This window comes from Octopus sinensis, linkage group LG3 (assembly GCF_006345805.1).
Source record: "Octopus sinensis linkage group LG3, ASM634580v1, whole genome shotgun sequence".
NCBI lineage: Eukaryota > Metazoa > Mollusca > Cephalopoda > Octopoda > Octopodidae > Octopus > Octopus sinensis.
In genome coordinates, this window is record NC_042999.1 from 35731550 (window position 1) to 35748804 (window position 17255).

A 17255-nucleotide genomic window follows, 5' to 3' on the forward strand; every position below is an offset into this window, starting at 1 on the left:
TTTCTTTACTACCCACAAGGGGCTAAACACAGAGAGGACAAACAAGGACAGACAAACGGATTAAGTCGATTATATCGACCCTAGTGCGTAACTGGTACTTATTTAATCGACCCCGAAGGACGAAAGGCAAAGTCGACCTCGGCGGAATTTGAACTCAGAACGTAAGGGTAGACGAAATACCTATTTCTTTACTACCCACGAGGGGCTAAACACAGAGAGGACAAACAAGGACAGACAAACGGATTAAGACGATTATATCGACCCTAGTGCGTAACTGGTACTTATTTAATCGACCCCGGAAGGATGAAAGGTAAAGTCGACCTCGGCGGAATTTGAACTCAGAACGTAAGGGCAGACGAAATACCTATTTCTTTACTACCCACAAGGGGCTAAACACAGAGGAGACAAACAAGGCCAGACATACGGATTAAGTCGATTAAATAGACTCCAGTGCGTAATTGGTACTTATTTAATCGACCCCGAAAGGATGAAAGGCAAAGTCGACCTCGGCGGAATTTGAACTCAGAACGTAGCGGCAGACGAAGTACCGCTAAGCATTGCGCCCGGCGTGCTAACGTTTCTGCCAGCTCACCGCCTTTGTACAGGTGTAATATGTATGATTATTGTGGGTGCTGTATACCAGAATCATTAAGAAGTTCGCTCCACAACCAGAATATTGCGTGGAATCTTGGGCAGATATCACTTTCTATGGCCATGAGTCGGCTAATAACTTGAAAGTGAAATTGGGTTGATGGAAACTGTATAGAAGCCCCTCAGGTGTACCCGTAGTGTCATGCCGATTCTGCATGAGAATTACTTAAAGGTGCATATGCCTCTGGAATACTCAGCCGCTTACAGGATAATTCAGGAGCAGGTAATTCATTTGACAGAACCATTGAATCCTCATCGTCGAATGACGTGGATCAACCACCACCACTACCACCACCACCACCACCACCACCGCCGCCACCACCACCACTACCACCACCACCACCACCACCACCACCGCTGCTGTCACCATTGTGCATGATTTACAGGTGTAATATATATGTTTTACAGGTGCAATATGAATACACAAAAATTAAACAACTCAGACATAAAGTGGTGTTTCAAATTAAAAAAATGGAATTTTGGACAAAGAATCCGGTAAGTTATTTCACTTTTTCAATCATGCAAATGTATTCTCCAGTTTCATCTTTATAACAGTTTTATTGTTTGTTTTTTTACTGATAAAACTTAAGAAAAGATTGGCAGTTAAGGATACTTAACATCAATGTGCACTAGTTAGTTTCCATCGCATGCCGATATCACAGGCCACCTCTTTAGTTACTCTAAGATTCTTGACCTCATTAAGTCCTAGTTACAACTACACTATCGATTTTCCTGGCGTAGTTTGGCCGATAAATTGAAATAACGTTATTTTTGCTATTAATAGTTATCGCCAAGCTAATATGGCAGTCCAGAAATATAGGACGAATGCTGCCGTTGATTAGCTCCAAGAGGCCATCGCCTCTAGCTAGCTATGTGACACACAAACCTGTGTCCATTATAACCTTAGAACAGGGGAGGTCAGCCGCTTCCCCTTGCTGGTCAGGCATCTGCAGACTAGTTTCAGGGTATTTGCCCTTTATTTTTGCCCGTTATTTTTGCTATCTATATCAAAGGTCGCGAACAGACATAATCGTGAGATACTCGAACAAAAATACCTTTCAGTATTTACTTCTGGCTCTTGACATTTCATGTTCAAATCTGCTGAGGTCAGCATTTCATTTTATACCCCTCGAGTAGAAAAAATAAAATACCAGTCAAGTACTAGTGTCGATGCCAGCGATTAACATCTCTCCACAAAATTTTCGGCCTTGTACTTAAGGTAAACGAATTATATGTAATAATCTTTATTTACACTCCAATTTCTTTAAAACAACGTACAGACGGAAGCATAAAAATATATTATCTAAAATATTGGTTTCGAATTTTGGTACGATGCCAGCAATTTCTAAGAAATGGATAAATCAATTACAACGACCCCAGTGCTCGGCTAGTACTTATCTTATCGAAGCCGAAAGGATGAAATACAAAGTCGACTTCGGCAGGATTTGAACTCAGGCGTAAAGACAGACAAAATGCCACTATGCATTTCTCCCCGGCGTACTAGCGATTTTCCTAGCTCGCCACTTTACCTAAATTTAAAATATTAAAAATATTATGCGTAATTTAAAGGCGGCGTCTCTTCCGACTTTACGTTCTGAGTTCAAATGCTGCCGGGGGTCGGCTTTGTTTTTCATACTTTCGGGGTCGATAAAATAAATACCACTTACCCGTGTCCCGAAATTGCTGGCCTAGTACCAAAAATTGAAATCAACACAATATGTAAATTAAAATATTAAACTATTTTCAGATATATTGATGGAAAGAAATTTCTTGATATTTCATTGTCACTATATTCCCTCCAGGTTGTCTCTTTCAGTTTCCTCTCTCTCTCTTCTTTCTTTCTTTTACCGAGTTCCTCCAACTGTTGTTTAATTCATCAATTCTCTAATCTTATAACTCAATTCCAACTCCATTTCTCTCTCTCTCCATTTCTTTTTTAACTCACACTTTCTCTATCGCCTTTTCTTTCTCTCCCTTCTAAGCGCCTTTTCTTTCTCTCCCTTCTAAGCGCAGTCATTGTAGTGTGCCTAAGAAGTTCGCTTTGTAACCACGTGCTTTTTGATTCAGTTTCACTGCGTGGCACCTCGGCAAATGCCATTTACTATAGCCTCGGCCCTATGAATGAAATTGCTGGACGGAAACTGCAGAAGCTCATCTACCCATTACCTGTGTTGTGTTTGTTTTCGTCACTACCCTCAACGTTAGCTCATTATTTCCAGTAGCTTTTTGCTGTTGACACCACCAAAAAATGAATAATATTATAGTTAAAAGCGTGAAATTGTAATGATTTTTTTGGACGATAACTCACGAAGAAAAATCAATAAACATTTTAAAAAGACCTCAGCATTTTCAAATCCTCCTTCCTCACTTTTCCTGCACTATCTCTGACAACTATGTCTCCTTTCTTGACATTTCGGTCAGCATTCATCACTCCACTCTGACCAGCTCCATCCACTACAAACACACAGACTCACATTCATACTCTATCTTTTCTCTTCCTCCCACCCTAAACACACCAAGCTTTCCATCCCCTATTCCCAATTCCTCCGTCTACGCAGGCTCTGTAGTGACGACCATGACTCAGTCTCAACTCATGGCTCGCCACTTCATCTTACGTGGATATCCCCTCACCACTATCCACACCGCCCTTGCCAGAGCACGTTCCGTGGACCGTGCATCTGCTCTCTCACCCGAACTCGCCCCACCGTCTCGCGCCTCCCATTTCCCCTCACCATTACCTCTCCAACGCACCATTCTTCGAGCCTTCCAGCGACTCCAGTCCGACCCCTCCACTTCGCACATCTTCCCTAACTGATCCCTACCCTCCTTCAAACGAGCCCACAACCTACGAGACCTCTTGGTCCACAGCTTCTTCCGTAACCCAAACTCCCAACCCGGCTCGTTCCCCTGCTCCTGCCCACGCTGCCGCACTTGCCCTTACCTCTCCAACACCACCCTCCTCACTGGCACCCATCATCGACCTTTTCACATCACTGACTGCTTCACCTGCACTTCTACCAATGCCATCTACTGCATCTCCTGCTCTCTCTGCCCTTCTCTATACATCGGATAAACGGGACGCCGCTTGGCTGACCGGTTCGCGGAACACCTCGGAGACATCCGACTGGGCGATGACACCCCGGTCTCGCGCCCTTTCCGCTCTACCGGTTACTCTTTGCAACACCTGTCCGTGTTCGGATTGTCCTTGCACAGGGGCCATCCGGACTCCCGTTTGCGCTGTGAACAGGGATTAATCTTCTCTCTTCACTCTTTGGCGCCACATGGGCTCAACTCTCCTCCCCTCTTCATCTAACCGCCTTCTCTCACCTCTCTCCTCCTCACACCTACTTCCTCCCACCCACATCTCCTCTCTTGCTCCGACTCCTACTTCTTCTCTTCACTCCTACCCACCTTCTCCTTCCCCCCTTCATCGTCACCTCTCCCTCGTAAGCTCATCCACCCCTACACATTCCAACCCCACGTTCCCTATCCTTCCCCATCCAACTCCACCCTTGCTTTCCTCACTCCCGCCTGCCTCATCTCCCAACACTATCACACCACACACCACTACACCTTACACCACCATACCATACAACACATCACATCACAACACACCACCACGCACACATCAGCACTGACCACTTCCCAGACGCACATTTTCACACCTACACATACACACACGCACACGTCAAGATCACCAGCCCTCTTCCACACCAGCCCTCTTCCATAAACTCTCTTATACACACGCACGCACACCTTCGTTTTGGGATCACCACCACTTTATTATCCCCCCTTCTCCTTAGCACTCCTGTGTGACCCTTCTGTCCGGCCTTCGCCATGATAGATCGCTAGCTACTACACATTCTTTATTTTCTCTCCTTGTTTCTTCCTGTGTTCCTTTCTGTGGAAGAGCGTAGGCTCGAAACGTTAAAGACTTTTTCACTTCCCGAGCGTTATACTAATACATCTGTTTGTTGTCTACACCACCTGTCTTCGTCTTGCAGCGTGTAAGGTGTTTATAAGCCTTTATAAGCCATTTAAGAGACACACAAAAACCGTTAGATTCACTTCAACATTTAAATTTAATTTGACAAAATATTTTTGTCGCTTTGAGACCGCGACCTGTTTGTTCACTGACAAAATTCCGTGCTGCGTGGCGTTCAATCATATCATAATCTAAATGATATATATATATATATATATATATATATATATATATATATATATATATATATGAGCATGTGCGCATGTGCGCATGTCGGCTTGTATATTTTCAATGTCTCACTTTACATTGATGCTACTTTATATAAAGAATATGATACCTTCATTTATGCTCCGTAAACTCGTAAACTTAGTGTTGTGATAAACAAAAAATCATTAAGAAACAACCAGACTCTTAAAAAAAGTAGCGAGATTAATTTAATAAAAACCCCTTCAATGTGATGCTCCAGCGAGACCACGATTTAATGACTGAGAATGAAACAAGTACAGAAAAGATCTCAACTTTCTTTTTATACTTTCTTTTTTGCGTAGCGGCATTTCGTCTGTCTCTATGTTCTGAGTTCAGATTGCGCTGAGGTTGACTTTGCTTTTTATCCTTCCGGGATAGATAAATAAGTACCGGTTGAGAACTGGAGTCGATGTAATATATTTACTTCTCCTCAAAAGTTTCTGGCCTTGTGCCAAAAATTTAAAACCGATATATTCTTTTCTGTTTAAATTACATCATTCTAGCCATCTTTGTTTTCTCATTCTTCTTTGATTTTACATTCTAACATTTTTTAAAATTCTTATTTCTTTATTGCCCACAAGGGGCTAAACGTAGAGGGGACAAACAAGGACAGACAAAGGGATTAAGTCGATTACATCGACCCCAGTGAGTGACTGGTACTTAATTTATCGACCCCGAAAGGATGAAAGGCAAAGTTGACCTCGGCGGGATTTGAACTCAGAACGTAACAGCAGACGAAATACGGCTAAGCATTTCGCCCGGCGTGCTAACGTTTCTGTCAGCTCGCTGCCTTTTTTTAAAAAATTCTAATAGTCTTTCATTTTTTTTAAAAATTCTAATAAATGAATATTTATTTTTTAAATTCTAATAGTCTTTCAGTCTTTCTGTTACCCCCTTCCATACTCTTCTGTTATATTCATTATTCTCTCAATGATTCTACACTATTTTCATCAGTCTCCTCTTCACTTCTTCAAACCAAAATTTCATTAACGTTCGTATTATTTATTATCGTTGCTGTTTTCTTTGAAGAGCTGGTTTTTGGTGTCGAACAAACTGAACTCGATGTTAAGTTCCCTTTGTAAATGGAACGCAGACAAAGAACCTTTTGATCTCGTTTATCTCATTACAGGGTATTGTATAAATCATTTCCTATCAAGTTTCTTGGAATTATTTATTTTAAATAAATAATTATTAGCGACAGAAGCAGCATAAATGCCAAAAGGCAATCTTTATATCCAACTTAACGGGGACACTGTGGTATTTACCTTGAAAAGGCCTTTGATATGGACGTATGGTGAATAAAAATACACATGTTTATATCGTTGGCAGACGAGAATCGTCGGATACGGGCGCTAGAACTGCATACGGGAGGTTCTTTCACGGTAAATAGCTCAGTATTCAGTATTCTAATTAAACAATCACTTTAAGTTGGATATAAAGATTGCCGTGTTTTTAATATTAATTTTCAGAATTAGATTGTATCACATCATGTGATGGGTAATGTTGGAAATATACTTTTGCCTCAGTAGATAATATAATGTAAAACCACAGACGTAACTGGCAAGCAAGTATGGTCTGGTGATGTGTACCCCGATTTAGCTTGTATTTTTAGGGGCGTATGTAGGCTGTGGGCAAACATACACATTTTGCAGCCCTCTCAACCCTTGACCTAGAGGAATATTGAGGATATTTAGCTGGATGAGAAAAAGGACTGCACTAGCACGAAGCTGAATAGATTGGACCAATGTGAAATGAAGCGCCTTACTCTACTCTTTACTCTTTTATTTGTTTCAGTCATTTGACTGCGGCCATGCTGGAGCACCGCCTTTAATCGGGCAACTCGACCCCGGGACTTATTCTTTTTTGTAAGCCCAGTACTTATTCTATCGGTCTCTTTTGCCGAACCGCTAAGTAACGGGGACATAAACACACCAGCATTGGTTGTTAAGCAATGCTAGGGGGACAAACACAGACATACAAACAAACACACACACACACATATATATATATATATACATATATACGACAGGCTTCTTTCAGTTTCCGTCTACCAAATCCACTCACAAGGCATTGGTCGGCCCGGGGCTATAGTAGAAGACACTTGTCCAAGATGCCACGCAGTGGGACTGAACCCGGAACCATGTGGTTGGTTAGCAAGCTACTTACCACACAGCCACTCCTGCGCCTATGCTCAAGGACTTACGTTACCTGGTCCAAGAATAGAACCCGCGACTTTATGATCATGATCCCAACAGCTTACACACTAGACTACGTATCATCGTTTAATGTGATATTACATAGGCATAATAGTCATAATGTCACTTTTTAAAATAATATTTCATGATGATTGTACAAAATAAAAAAAATATAAATGAATACCAATTTTCGAAAATGAAAATATTTATTAAATTAAATTCAAATTAAAAACATATTTCTCAATTGTATTTAATCAAAAAATATATTGTCAATATAAATAACAAGGTAAGTCTCATAGCCGGACGCCAACACTTTTTTTCTGCAAAATAGGGGTAGCTTATCCTGTTCAAGCTATATTATTAGCATTATTCTGCGTTTGAGAATTTAAAATCACTTCTTTAACTTTCTAAAACATCTGAACGCTTCTAAAGCAAACTTCATTTGTTTGTTTACGTTCATCGTAATTTGAATTTAAAATTAATAATAATGTTTAACTATCAAATAACTAGATGTAACATTAGTTATTTGACACTACTTACTTTGGCAAAACTGTATTCCCAACACTATCTGTCATATGAAAAATAACTCCCAATACATAGTAACTAAGGGAGATAAATCGAATACGTTCATAATTATCTTCTTTCGGAGGCGGACAGACTGAGAGGGGCGGACAAACGGAGACGGACAAACTGCCAGTAACATTAATAGATGTTCTCGTTATCGTCGTCGCTGCCGTCATAATTATTTGCACGTTAATTTCATTTGGAGGATATTCCGTTGATCGGAACAACTGGAACACGCGTCGTCGTAACCGACGGAGTACCAAGAGTACGTATTACTTGTATGTAATACATGTGTATTATATAAGTATTATATATGTTGAATACATGTATTATCATATACTGAATACATGTATTATTATATGTAATAATTAAATTGCATATTATGCACTCTATTGTGTTTAGTAATGCGTGTGATCCCCAAATCTGTGGAAATAGTGTTTTATATGAAACTGGTCCATGATGCAAAAAGGGTTTGCGACAGCTGCCTTAGAGGATGGGATGGTCACGGCTAGAATGTTTTTCATCATAAGCCTGTTTATTCAGTCAGTATATGTTTGGGTGAAGGGGCTGAACAACAGCAATAACAACGTGACTCAGTGTGTGGACAAGGATTGTATCTTGGGTTGTTCCTTTAAATTACTGGTATAAGCCACGCAGTTTTCCCTTACCAAATTTCCTACAAAGCTTGGTTTCGGTTGCTTAATCAAGCAGTGTGATATTCTTGAGCAATAATAATAATAATAATAATAATAATAATAATAATAATAATAATAATAATAATTTCACGTTGCCCCAGTTCACTTAGCTGTAAATGAATAATCCTACGACGTACTGGCATCTCATTCAGAGAGATTGTTTAATTTCGGTCACTTAATCATCATGGAAAGCAGGTAACCAGTCCCATGAGTCCCAAAACTCGATGATAGTAATGTCCAAGACACTTGAAGCGATTTACCCAAAATGCCATGTTGTGAGATCGAATCTAGGATCTCGTGATTGCGAAGCGAATGTCATAATAATTGAGCTATGTGGGATCCATTATTTTTAATGTATGCAATGTCATGAAATATTACAGGTATCCACTGGACTCTGCACCAAGTAAAAAGAATTTGGCCAAGTAAAAAGAATTTGATATCTTAAACACTCAAGGTTGGCAGAATCATTAAGTACGCCGGGTGAAATGCATAGCGGCATTTCGTCCGTCGTTACGGTCTGAGTTCAAATTCCGCCAAGGTCGACTTTGCCTTTTGTTCTTCTGGGGTAAGCACCAGTTGAACCCTGTGATAAATTTAATCGACTTAGCACCTTTCCCCAAACCTGCTGGTCTTGTGCCAAAATTTGAAACCAATATTTTAAACTCTGAATCCTTTACGTTCTGTTTGTTTGTTCCTTCTCGAGCCACGCCTGGCTCAGAAGGGCCGGTTTCCCGGTTTCATTGGCGTATAGGTTCCCCACCTGGATTGGACGCCGGTCCGTCGCAGGTGAGCTGCAAGATGCAGGAGGAAAGAGTGAGAGAAAGTTGTGGCGAAAGAGTCAGCAGAAATTCGCCATTACCTTCTGCCGGAGCCGCGTGGTGCTTAGGTGTTTCGCTCATAAACACACACATCGCTCGGTCTGAGATTCGAACCTGCGATCCCTCGATCGCGAGTCCGCTGCTCTAACCACTAGGCCATGTGCCTCCACTACATTCTGTTTCGAATCCTACAGAGGTTGGTTTCGCTTTTCATCATTCTAGGCTCGATGAAACAAGTCTCGACAAATAGTAGGGTCAATTTCATCTACTGTTCTTTTCCTTTCAAAACATGTGATTTTATATCGATTTTAAACATTCGATAACATTTTTCAACGATAGCAATTTTGTTTCTCTTTCTAGGCATAGACCAATCTATCCCATTGGACTTGCATTTGTAGGTGGAGCATGCAGGCCAAAATCTCGATGTGGTGTTTCTATGGGAACAGCATGGGGAAGATACGTTGCCATCGCTCACGAAATAGGACACATGTAAGTATATGAATAGAAGTTTTGAACTGCTATACTTTTTATGTTGAGAGTGAAGGTGTGTGAACTGGTGGTTAGGGTATTACACTTATGATCGTAAAATCGTGGTTTCGGAATTGAGCGATGCATTGTGTTCTTGAGTAAAATACTTCACATTGCTCCAGTTCATTCAGCTATAAATGACCCCACGACGGACTGGCGTCTCGTTCAGGAGGAATATATGATTTTGGTCACTGAAATTCCTTGAAAACCGGGTCCTATGAGTTCTAGAACTCGAAGACACTGATGTCGAGGGGTCTTACATTGGATTTTCTTTCATGTGAAGGCGCGAGTCCTAATGGTTAAAATGTTGAACTCACGATTGTAATTCCGCTGTTTTGGTTCCCAGAATACGCGTTGCGTTGCGTTCTCGTCGCGAACAGAACACTTTATTTCACGTTATTACAGTTCAATCAACTTAAAACGAGCTCCAGTAAGAGTGGCGAGTTAACCCTGCGATGAATTGGCGTCCTGTTCGGAGGATAATTTTGTAGTTTCAGTTGCTTATGATGGAAGCACTCCGTCGGTTACGACGACGAGGGTTCCGGTTGATCCGAATCAACGGAACAGCCTGCTCGTGAAATTAACGTGTAAGTGGCTGAGCACTCCACAGACACGTACACCCTTAACGTAGTTCTCGGGGATATTCAGCGTGACACAGAGAGTAACAAGGCCGGCCCTTTGAAATACAGGCACAACAGAAACAGGAAGTAAGAGTGAGAGAAAGTTGTGGTGAAAGAGTACAGCAGGGACCACCACCATCCCCTGCCGGAGCCTCGTGGAACTTTAGGTGTTTTCGTTCAAAAAACACTCACAACGCCCGGTCTGGGAATCGAAACCGCGATCCTATGACCGCGAGTCCGCTGCCCTAACCACTGGGCCATTGCGCCTCCACTTCAGTTGCTTATACGGTATGGAATACGAGATGAACTCTGGTTTAATGGACCTGTAACCTCGTGGCAGACCAGGGAGAGAAAGACAGAAAGACAGAAAGATAGATAGATAGAGATAGATAGATAGATCGGTAGAGAGATAGATAGATAGAAAGGTAGAGAGAAAGAGTGAGAGAGAAACTTTTATTGAGTTATTAATTTGTGACACCTGAATCAAATATCTCTTACAATCCAAAACCAATACTGTCAAATACATGCGAACAACAATATATGTCAACTAATAAGGCGGCGAGCTGGCAGAAACGTTAGCACGCCGGGCAAAATGCTTAGCGGTTTTTCCTCTGACTTTACGTTCTGAGTTCAAATTCCGCCGAGGTCGACTTTGCCTTTCATCCTTATTAAGTACCAGTTGCGTACTGGGGTCAGTCTAATCGACTGGCCTCCCCCCGCCAAATTTCGGGTTTTGTGCCTAGAGTAGAAAAGAATATTCATCAACTAATAGTGTTAACGTGATATGAACTGTTTTAATAATTCAGTTATGTATTCTTTCTAGTTGACTTTTGATGTGTTTAAACTGAAATCATTTTTGAAATCTATTTTCTCTTTTTCTATTCTAGTTTGGGGATGCCTCATGATGCCAATACTCCGTGTAGTTCATACCCGAGTGTCCACAAAGGATTGATGGGTGGCAAAGGAACAGATTTCAGCAATTGTTCTGCAGAAAGATTTGAAAAGAAAATCTTGTAAATAAGAAATTTGATCTTTTTATTATTTATTTACTCCTATTTCCAAGGTTATTCAGTGAATAATCTTTTGATTATACATTTACTATTCTTTTTTCTCATTTTCCAGTGATGTGTAAATTTCGAGGTAACTATTTGAGTTAAGATTTTGTTTATGACGTGGGTAAATGATTCTTAACCAAGTCAACATTTGCATGAATCATTTTTGCTGTATATACAAAGCGATGAGTGGGTGGAAAGTTTATATCTTTAACAGCCTAATATCTATCGACTCATAAATTTTCCCAAACATATTTTCTATTGTTGACGCTACTTTGATGTCAACGATCAAAAAGAAATCTAATTTTTCAATTATTAATAAGGTGGGTGTTATATTTCGGTTGCTATCCAACCAATCTTGATGGTGTTGGTGTTGGTAGTAAAATAACAAAAAAACTAATAATCATAAAATAATAAAAAACAAATAATAATAAAAAGAAAAATGAAACCATCCTCAAGATAACATTCAACCACAGTAATGGTTGAATATATTCTTAAGTCTACCATTTCGTCAATCGCAACAGCTTCCAAGCTTCACCACTAATTCAGATCTCAACTAACTTGCAAACTGTTAATAGTTTTAAATAGGACGCCTCCTCAGCTGCACTTTGGCACTAATAGATTGAGATTTGATTTAGTAGAAAAAAAAAGCTACATCAAAATATGTCAGACCTCAAGTGGGCAGTAAGGCAGATATTCATCTTCAATTAACATAATTTTTTAAATTTTAAATTAAAAATATACTTTTCTTAGGCTTAAATGATAGAAAAATGCATGAAGAATTCAGAATCGTTTGTCGCATTGAACAAAAATTAGTAGAAAAACAGTTATGAGGTAAAATGTTACGAAATTTAATGTCAGTAAATGAGGAAGTAAGAAGTAACGCTTAAGCAATAAGAATAAAGAATATATTTCTAAAATGAATGTTTACATTCTAAAGTGATGAGCTGGCAGAAAGGCTAGCGAGCCGGGCGAAATGCTTAGTGGTATTTGAGCTGTCTTTACGTTTTCCGCCGAGGTCGACTTTGCCTTTCATCCATTTCGGATCTATTCAATTAAACGTACAGATTATTTAATTAATTTCTTTTCAACTAAACACTTTCAAACTTCCTATACTGGTAGAATGTGTCACATAGAACAGGGTTTACTCTTAATGTTTTTGACAAAATTTTGCATTTTAGAAGTTATTTCGTCAGAAGTTACAGAGTGACAATGGATAAATTCGTGTTTGATAAGTGCCAATACATGAAACTCTCAGCTTTTGACTTACTTTCTAACTTCTGCCGATGATAATACATGCATATTACATATATGTGTAAAAAAATCTCATCAATCGAACCAATGAAAGAGCCTCTACCTAGTCATTCGACATGCTAAAAATAGCAGCCAAAGTATCCCCCTACTTAAATCACACGCCCATTGTATGTAATGTCCTAGATTATCCCTAAAAAGACGGTTTACTGAAGGCTGGAATGTCTTTGATGATAGGTTTGCAGTATCAGGGTTGATGTGAGGCTAAATAACAACATTATGGTAAATTTCTATATTAACACCCGCACGATTTTCACTAAGAAAAAAAAAAAAGGATTTTTTGCGTGGAATCAAGTACCCTGACCTCCTAATATGCTGCAAATCCCTTATTTTGGTTCGGAAAAAATGAGATGGCTTATAAAAGCTCCTATTTCATTACGTCGACTAGGACTTAATGATACCAACTTGCAGTAGCAGTTTTATGGGGTTGTAGCGAGTTGTACCGATATAATGTACAATAATAATAATAATAATAATAATAATAATAATAATAATAATAATAACAATAATAATAATAATCCATGGATGGAATTTATAAATATTTTAATACATTGCTACGCGCGTTTCCACAAATCACATGTTTCTTACAATCATAGTCCTTGGGATAATTACAGTACAATCCGTAATATCCATGGGTATCAGGTGGATCTTAGTTCGTGTATTCATTTCATCAGGCGATACGGCATTAAAGTTGAAAGTAATGAATGTATAATTGAAGGATATTTATCAATTTTTACCAGTCTAAAGGTTCATTTTGTTAGCAGTTTTGTGTGTATTTGGTAGGGAAAAATAGATTGTGATGGAAAGAGAGAAAGCGATGAGTTACGATATTTATAAAATCTATCCATGGATCATATATATATATATATTTATGCATCGGAATATCGGCCTTCTGGAATCTTCTCCTAACTCATTCCTACAGGTGTTGACATGGTCCCTATCAATAACATTGGTCTCGCATTGGCCAACAAAATTCAATGGTCAAAGGTCAAGGTCAAAGTTCATAGGTTTGGTTACTTCTTCCACACTTAGTAAAATAAAAAAAAAACAACAAAATGTATCGCTGTAGTTTGTATCTATTTCTGAAGTGACCCATGCTATACTACAGGAGGAGGTAATTAATGAATCACAACCATTACATCATCACCATATTCTTCATGGCGTGTCTTAGTTATATCTATTCGAAATTGCGGCCGATGAGTAGAAATGGCAGAGCAACAGAGAAAATATTTTGCAATTTTTAGTTCCGTAAGACGGTGAGAATCATTAGCCCACCGGGCAAAATGCTTAGCGGCATTTTGTCCGTCTTCACGTTCTGAGTTCAAATTTCACCGAGGTCGACTTTGTCTTTCATCATTTCGGAGCTATAAAATAAATACCAGTAGAAAGCTGGGGCCAATGTAATCGATTTACACTTCCTCTCAAATTGCTGGCCTGGTGCCAAAATTTGAAATCAATATTCCATACCTTTAACCCTTTAAATGCGTAATTAAATTTCAAGGTAATTCCTGTAATTATTCTACAAAAAAAAAAAAAACAGAACAAAACAACAAAAAATATCCAGAATTGATATATTATCCTTCTGTAATACTTTTTCAGTATCTCCTGTAAGAAGTTTTCATATCCACCGCTAAAAGAGTTTGATTTTTGCCGTGTAATGATATATTTGATGAAATATGGGGAAAACAAATTTTAATCTGAAGAAGTGACACTGTGGGTGTCTTCACTTCTCACAGCTTAAGGAGGGGTTTTTTTCATCAGCGTGAGGGTAAAATCGCTTTCTGCGATAAAAAAAAAATTGAACGGATATATCCGTCTTCTGCGTTCAAATGGTTATGTTCTGGGTGCAGATTATCTATCCTGGATCTACTTTTGGCTTTTCATCACTCTGAAGATGGATTAAACAAAACACCAGTCAGAAACCGAAAGGATTAAATAGACTATACGTCCCCCACGCCACTCAATATTTCCTGGTTTTGGGACTTAGACAGAAATCAATTATATATGTTTCAGAAGCAAAAGTGGGCACTGTCTCTTTGTACAAAATATTCCAGACGATAAAGTCCCAAAAGAACTTAAAGGTCTCGTTCTTAAAGGTCTTCCAGAAGGTAAGTCTCTAAAATATTATACGTTTCAGCTTTCACTTCTTTGTCAATTTTTTTTACTTATAAGCAGAAAGAATACATTACCTCCATACACAGCCATAGATGTATGCATTTTGCATACGTGTATATAGACATTATATGTATGTGTGTGTGTGTGTGTGTGTGTGCGGGTGCGTGCATGCGAATGCATGTATAACGTATGTTTCACAATGAAACAATGTTAGTGTTTTGAAATATCTCTCTCTCTTTTACTCTTTTATTTGTGTAATTTTACTTACATAATCATTTTCGGATCTTCAGTAGAGTATATCTAAAAAAAATATAATTTGCTGAGTCCGAAAATGATCAGAAAATGATTATATAAGTAAAATTACACAATCTATTAACGGTGAAACAATTGTATAGAGTTAATCTATTTTTTCGTTATTTTTCATTTGTCCTGCTCGCTTACATTCTTGGCGCGTTGAATTAATTCTTGAGAACATTTCTTTAGTGGTGGATTCCCTTCGTGCATCTATTTCTAGCGTTAGAGTGACCACATGTGGACTCTCTCTCATTACTTGTATTAATAATTTTTACTGTATCCCAGTCTTTATACGCTAGGCCACTCGGTGTTTTAAATTGATGTTATTAATTAATATTCAATTTTTTTCACCCTTATTGTGATTTTATATATATATATATATATATATATATATATATATATATGTCATTATTCAGCTTATTTTAAGATTTCTTGCCAATAGCGAAAGAACTGATTTCTAACCTAGATCCAAGGCTCCTTCATTGGAATTTCAACATCAACAGGGTATTTTTGAATGTATGTATGTATGTATGTATGTATGTATGTATGTATGTATGTATGTATGTATGTATCCATGTATGTATCCATTTATGTATGCATGTATGTATGCATGTATGTATGCATGCATGCATGTATGTATGTGTGTATGTATGTATGTATGCATGTATGCATGCATACATGTATGTATGTATATATGTATGTATGCTTGTGTGTGTGCGTGTGTGAGTGTGTGTGTGTGTGTGCGCTCGCGCTCGCGCGCAATTTTCTCAATAGTTCAGTATAGGTGTTTTCTTTGTCACTGATCTTCAGTTTTATGTATGTGTGTATGTTTGTATGTATGTATGTTTGTATGTATGTATGTATGTATGTATGTATGTATGTATGTATGTATGTATGTATGTATGTATGTATGTATGCTTGTGTGTGTGCGTGCGTGCGTATGTGTGTGTGTACGCGCGTATGTGTAAGAACATATTTTTCAAAGATTAAAATTTTTTTTATTTAACATATTTAAAAAGGCTTAATTATATCACCGACTTTTTGGGTTACAGAGCTGCGTTCTCCAGGCGCCGTAGATGGGTTACTGCCTTGTAATCGCCCAAGGAGTTTTTTTTTTTACCTAACACATTACGTGCTATTATTTACAACTAGATTGAAATTCGAGATACATCATTAATTGAAGACTTATTTACATATTTCTTGATGCTTTTATTCTTACGTCCTAAATGTAAGCAGACACTCTCTCCTGCTCGTGAGATTGAAGAGTCTAATTAGGATGGCTGAAAGTTGCTTGGTGTAATAGTTTCTCTACTGAGTGAATTACAGTAGATGCGTAGCGCAAGTCTTGCAGGGAAGCTTTACATCTCTTTTTCGTTTAAAAAGTTTCGAACCTATGTATTAGGTTGGAAAGAAAGTTCTGTCGCATTCAAGATGGGAAAGAAACAAATGCTTCTGTGATATATTTAATTAAGATAATCTTCCCCTTCATTATTGAAAATATGATCCCATCTATTAGGCAAATTGTTGATCTCTGGGCAGAAAATTCTTCAGATTTCGAAGCAAAGAAACACATAGTATCATTTTTAACCGCTTCAAAATTAATGAACTGTTTTCCCAGTAATTAATGATGCAATGATCTGAAAAGAGAGCAGTCAGATGAAGTAAGGTCAGGAGTGCTAAAATCTTTTCCTGAGCGAGTTGGTCAATATGTTGTCTTGCAATATCGAGCAACACTACCCTACAATTGATCAATGATAGGTACTTTGTCTGAAAATTGTTGCACAATGCTTCCATTTGGCAACAATATTTCTCCACATTAACTGTTTCATCATGATTTTTACATTTCATGATAGGCAATAACCCTCATGTTCCAACAAACACAAAGTATAATATTTATTTTTGGTGCTATTCTGATTTGGTCATAGATTCTTCTTTCACATTGGGTGCCATTTCACACTTGACTCAGTTCAAACACCTGTAAATCAGAAACCACAATTAGTTCAGAGCTGTAATTTGCCACTTAATCTATAGAGATATAAATAATTGCACATGCAAAATTTCAGCTAGATCAAACAACTGCAAGTGGGTCAGGAGCATTACTTATTGAACGTCCCTCGTAGAGAACCCATTTTTCATCATTTGTGATGATTCTATCCAGGAAAGGCTTGATAGCAAGACGAA

At 38.6% G+C, this 17255-nt stretch overlaps 1 protein-coding gene across 2 annotated transcripts in view; it reads left to right on the forward strand.

Annotated features, from left to right (window-relative positions):
• The window catches only part of LOC115209844 (A disintegrin and metalloproteinase with thrombospondin motifs 12-like), a 56682-nt gene that overhangs the window by 23514 nt on the left and 15913 nt on the right, over window positions 1–17255 (forward strand). For both annotated transcript variants that reach the window (XR_004998182.1, XM_029778412.2), the window contains exons 7-11: window positions 1060–1146; window positions 5912–6012; window positions 9515–9643; window positions 11190–11315; window positions 14679–14773. Coding sequence is in view for 1 of the 2 variants with exons in the window: in XM_029778412.2 (XP_029634272.1) it covers window positions 1060–1146; window positions 5912–6012; window positions 9515–9643; window positions 11190–11315; window positions 14679–14773 (538 nt within the window). In the remaining variant the exon portion in view is untranslated. The remainder of the gene's footprint in view (window positions 1–1059; window positions 1147–5911; window positions 6013–9514; window positions 9644–11189; window positions 11316–14678; window positions 14774–17255) is intronic.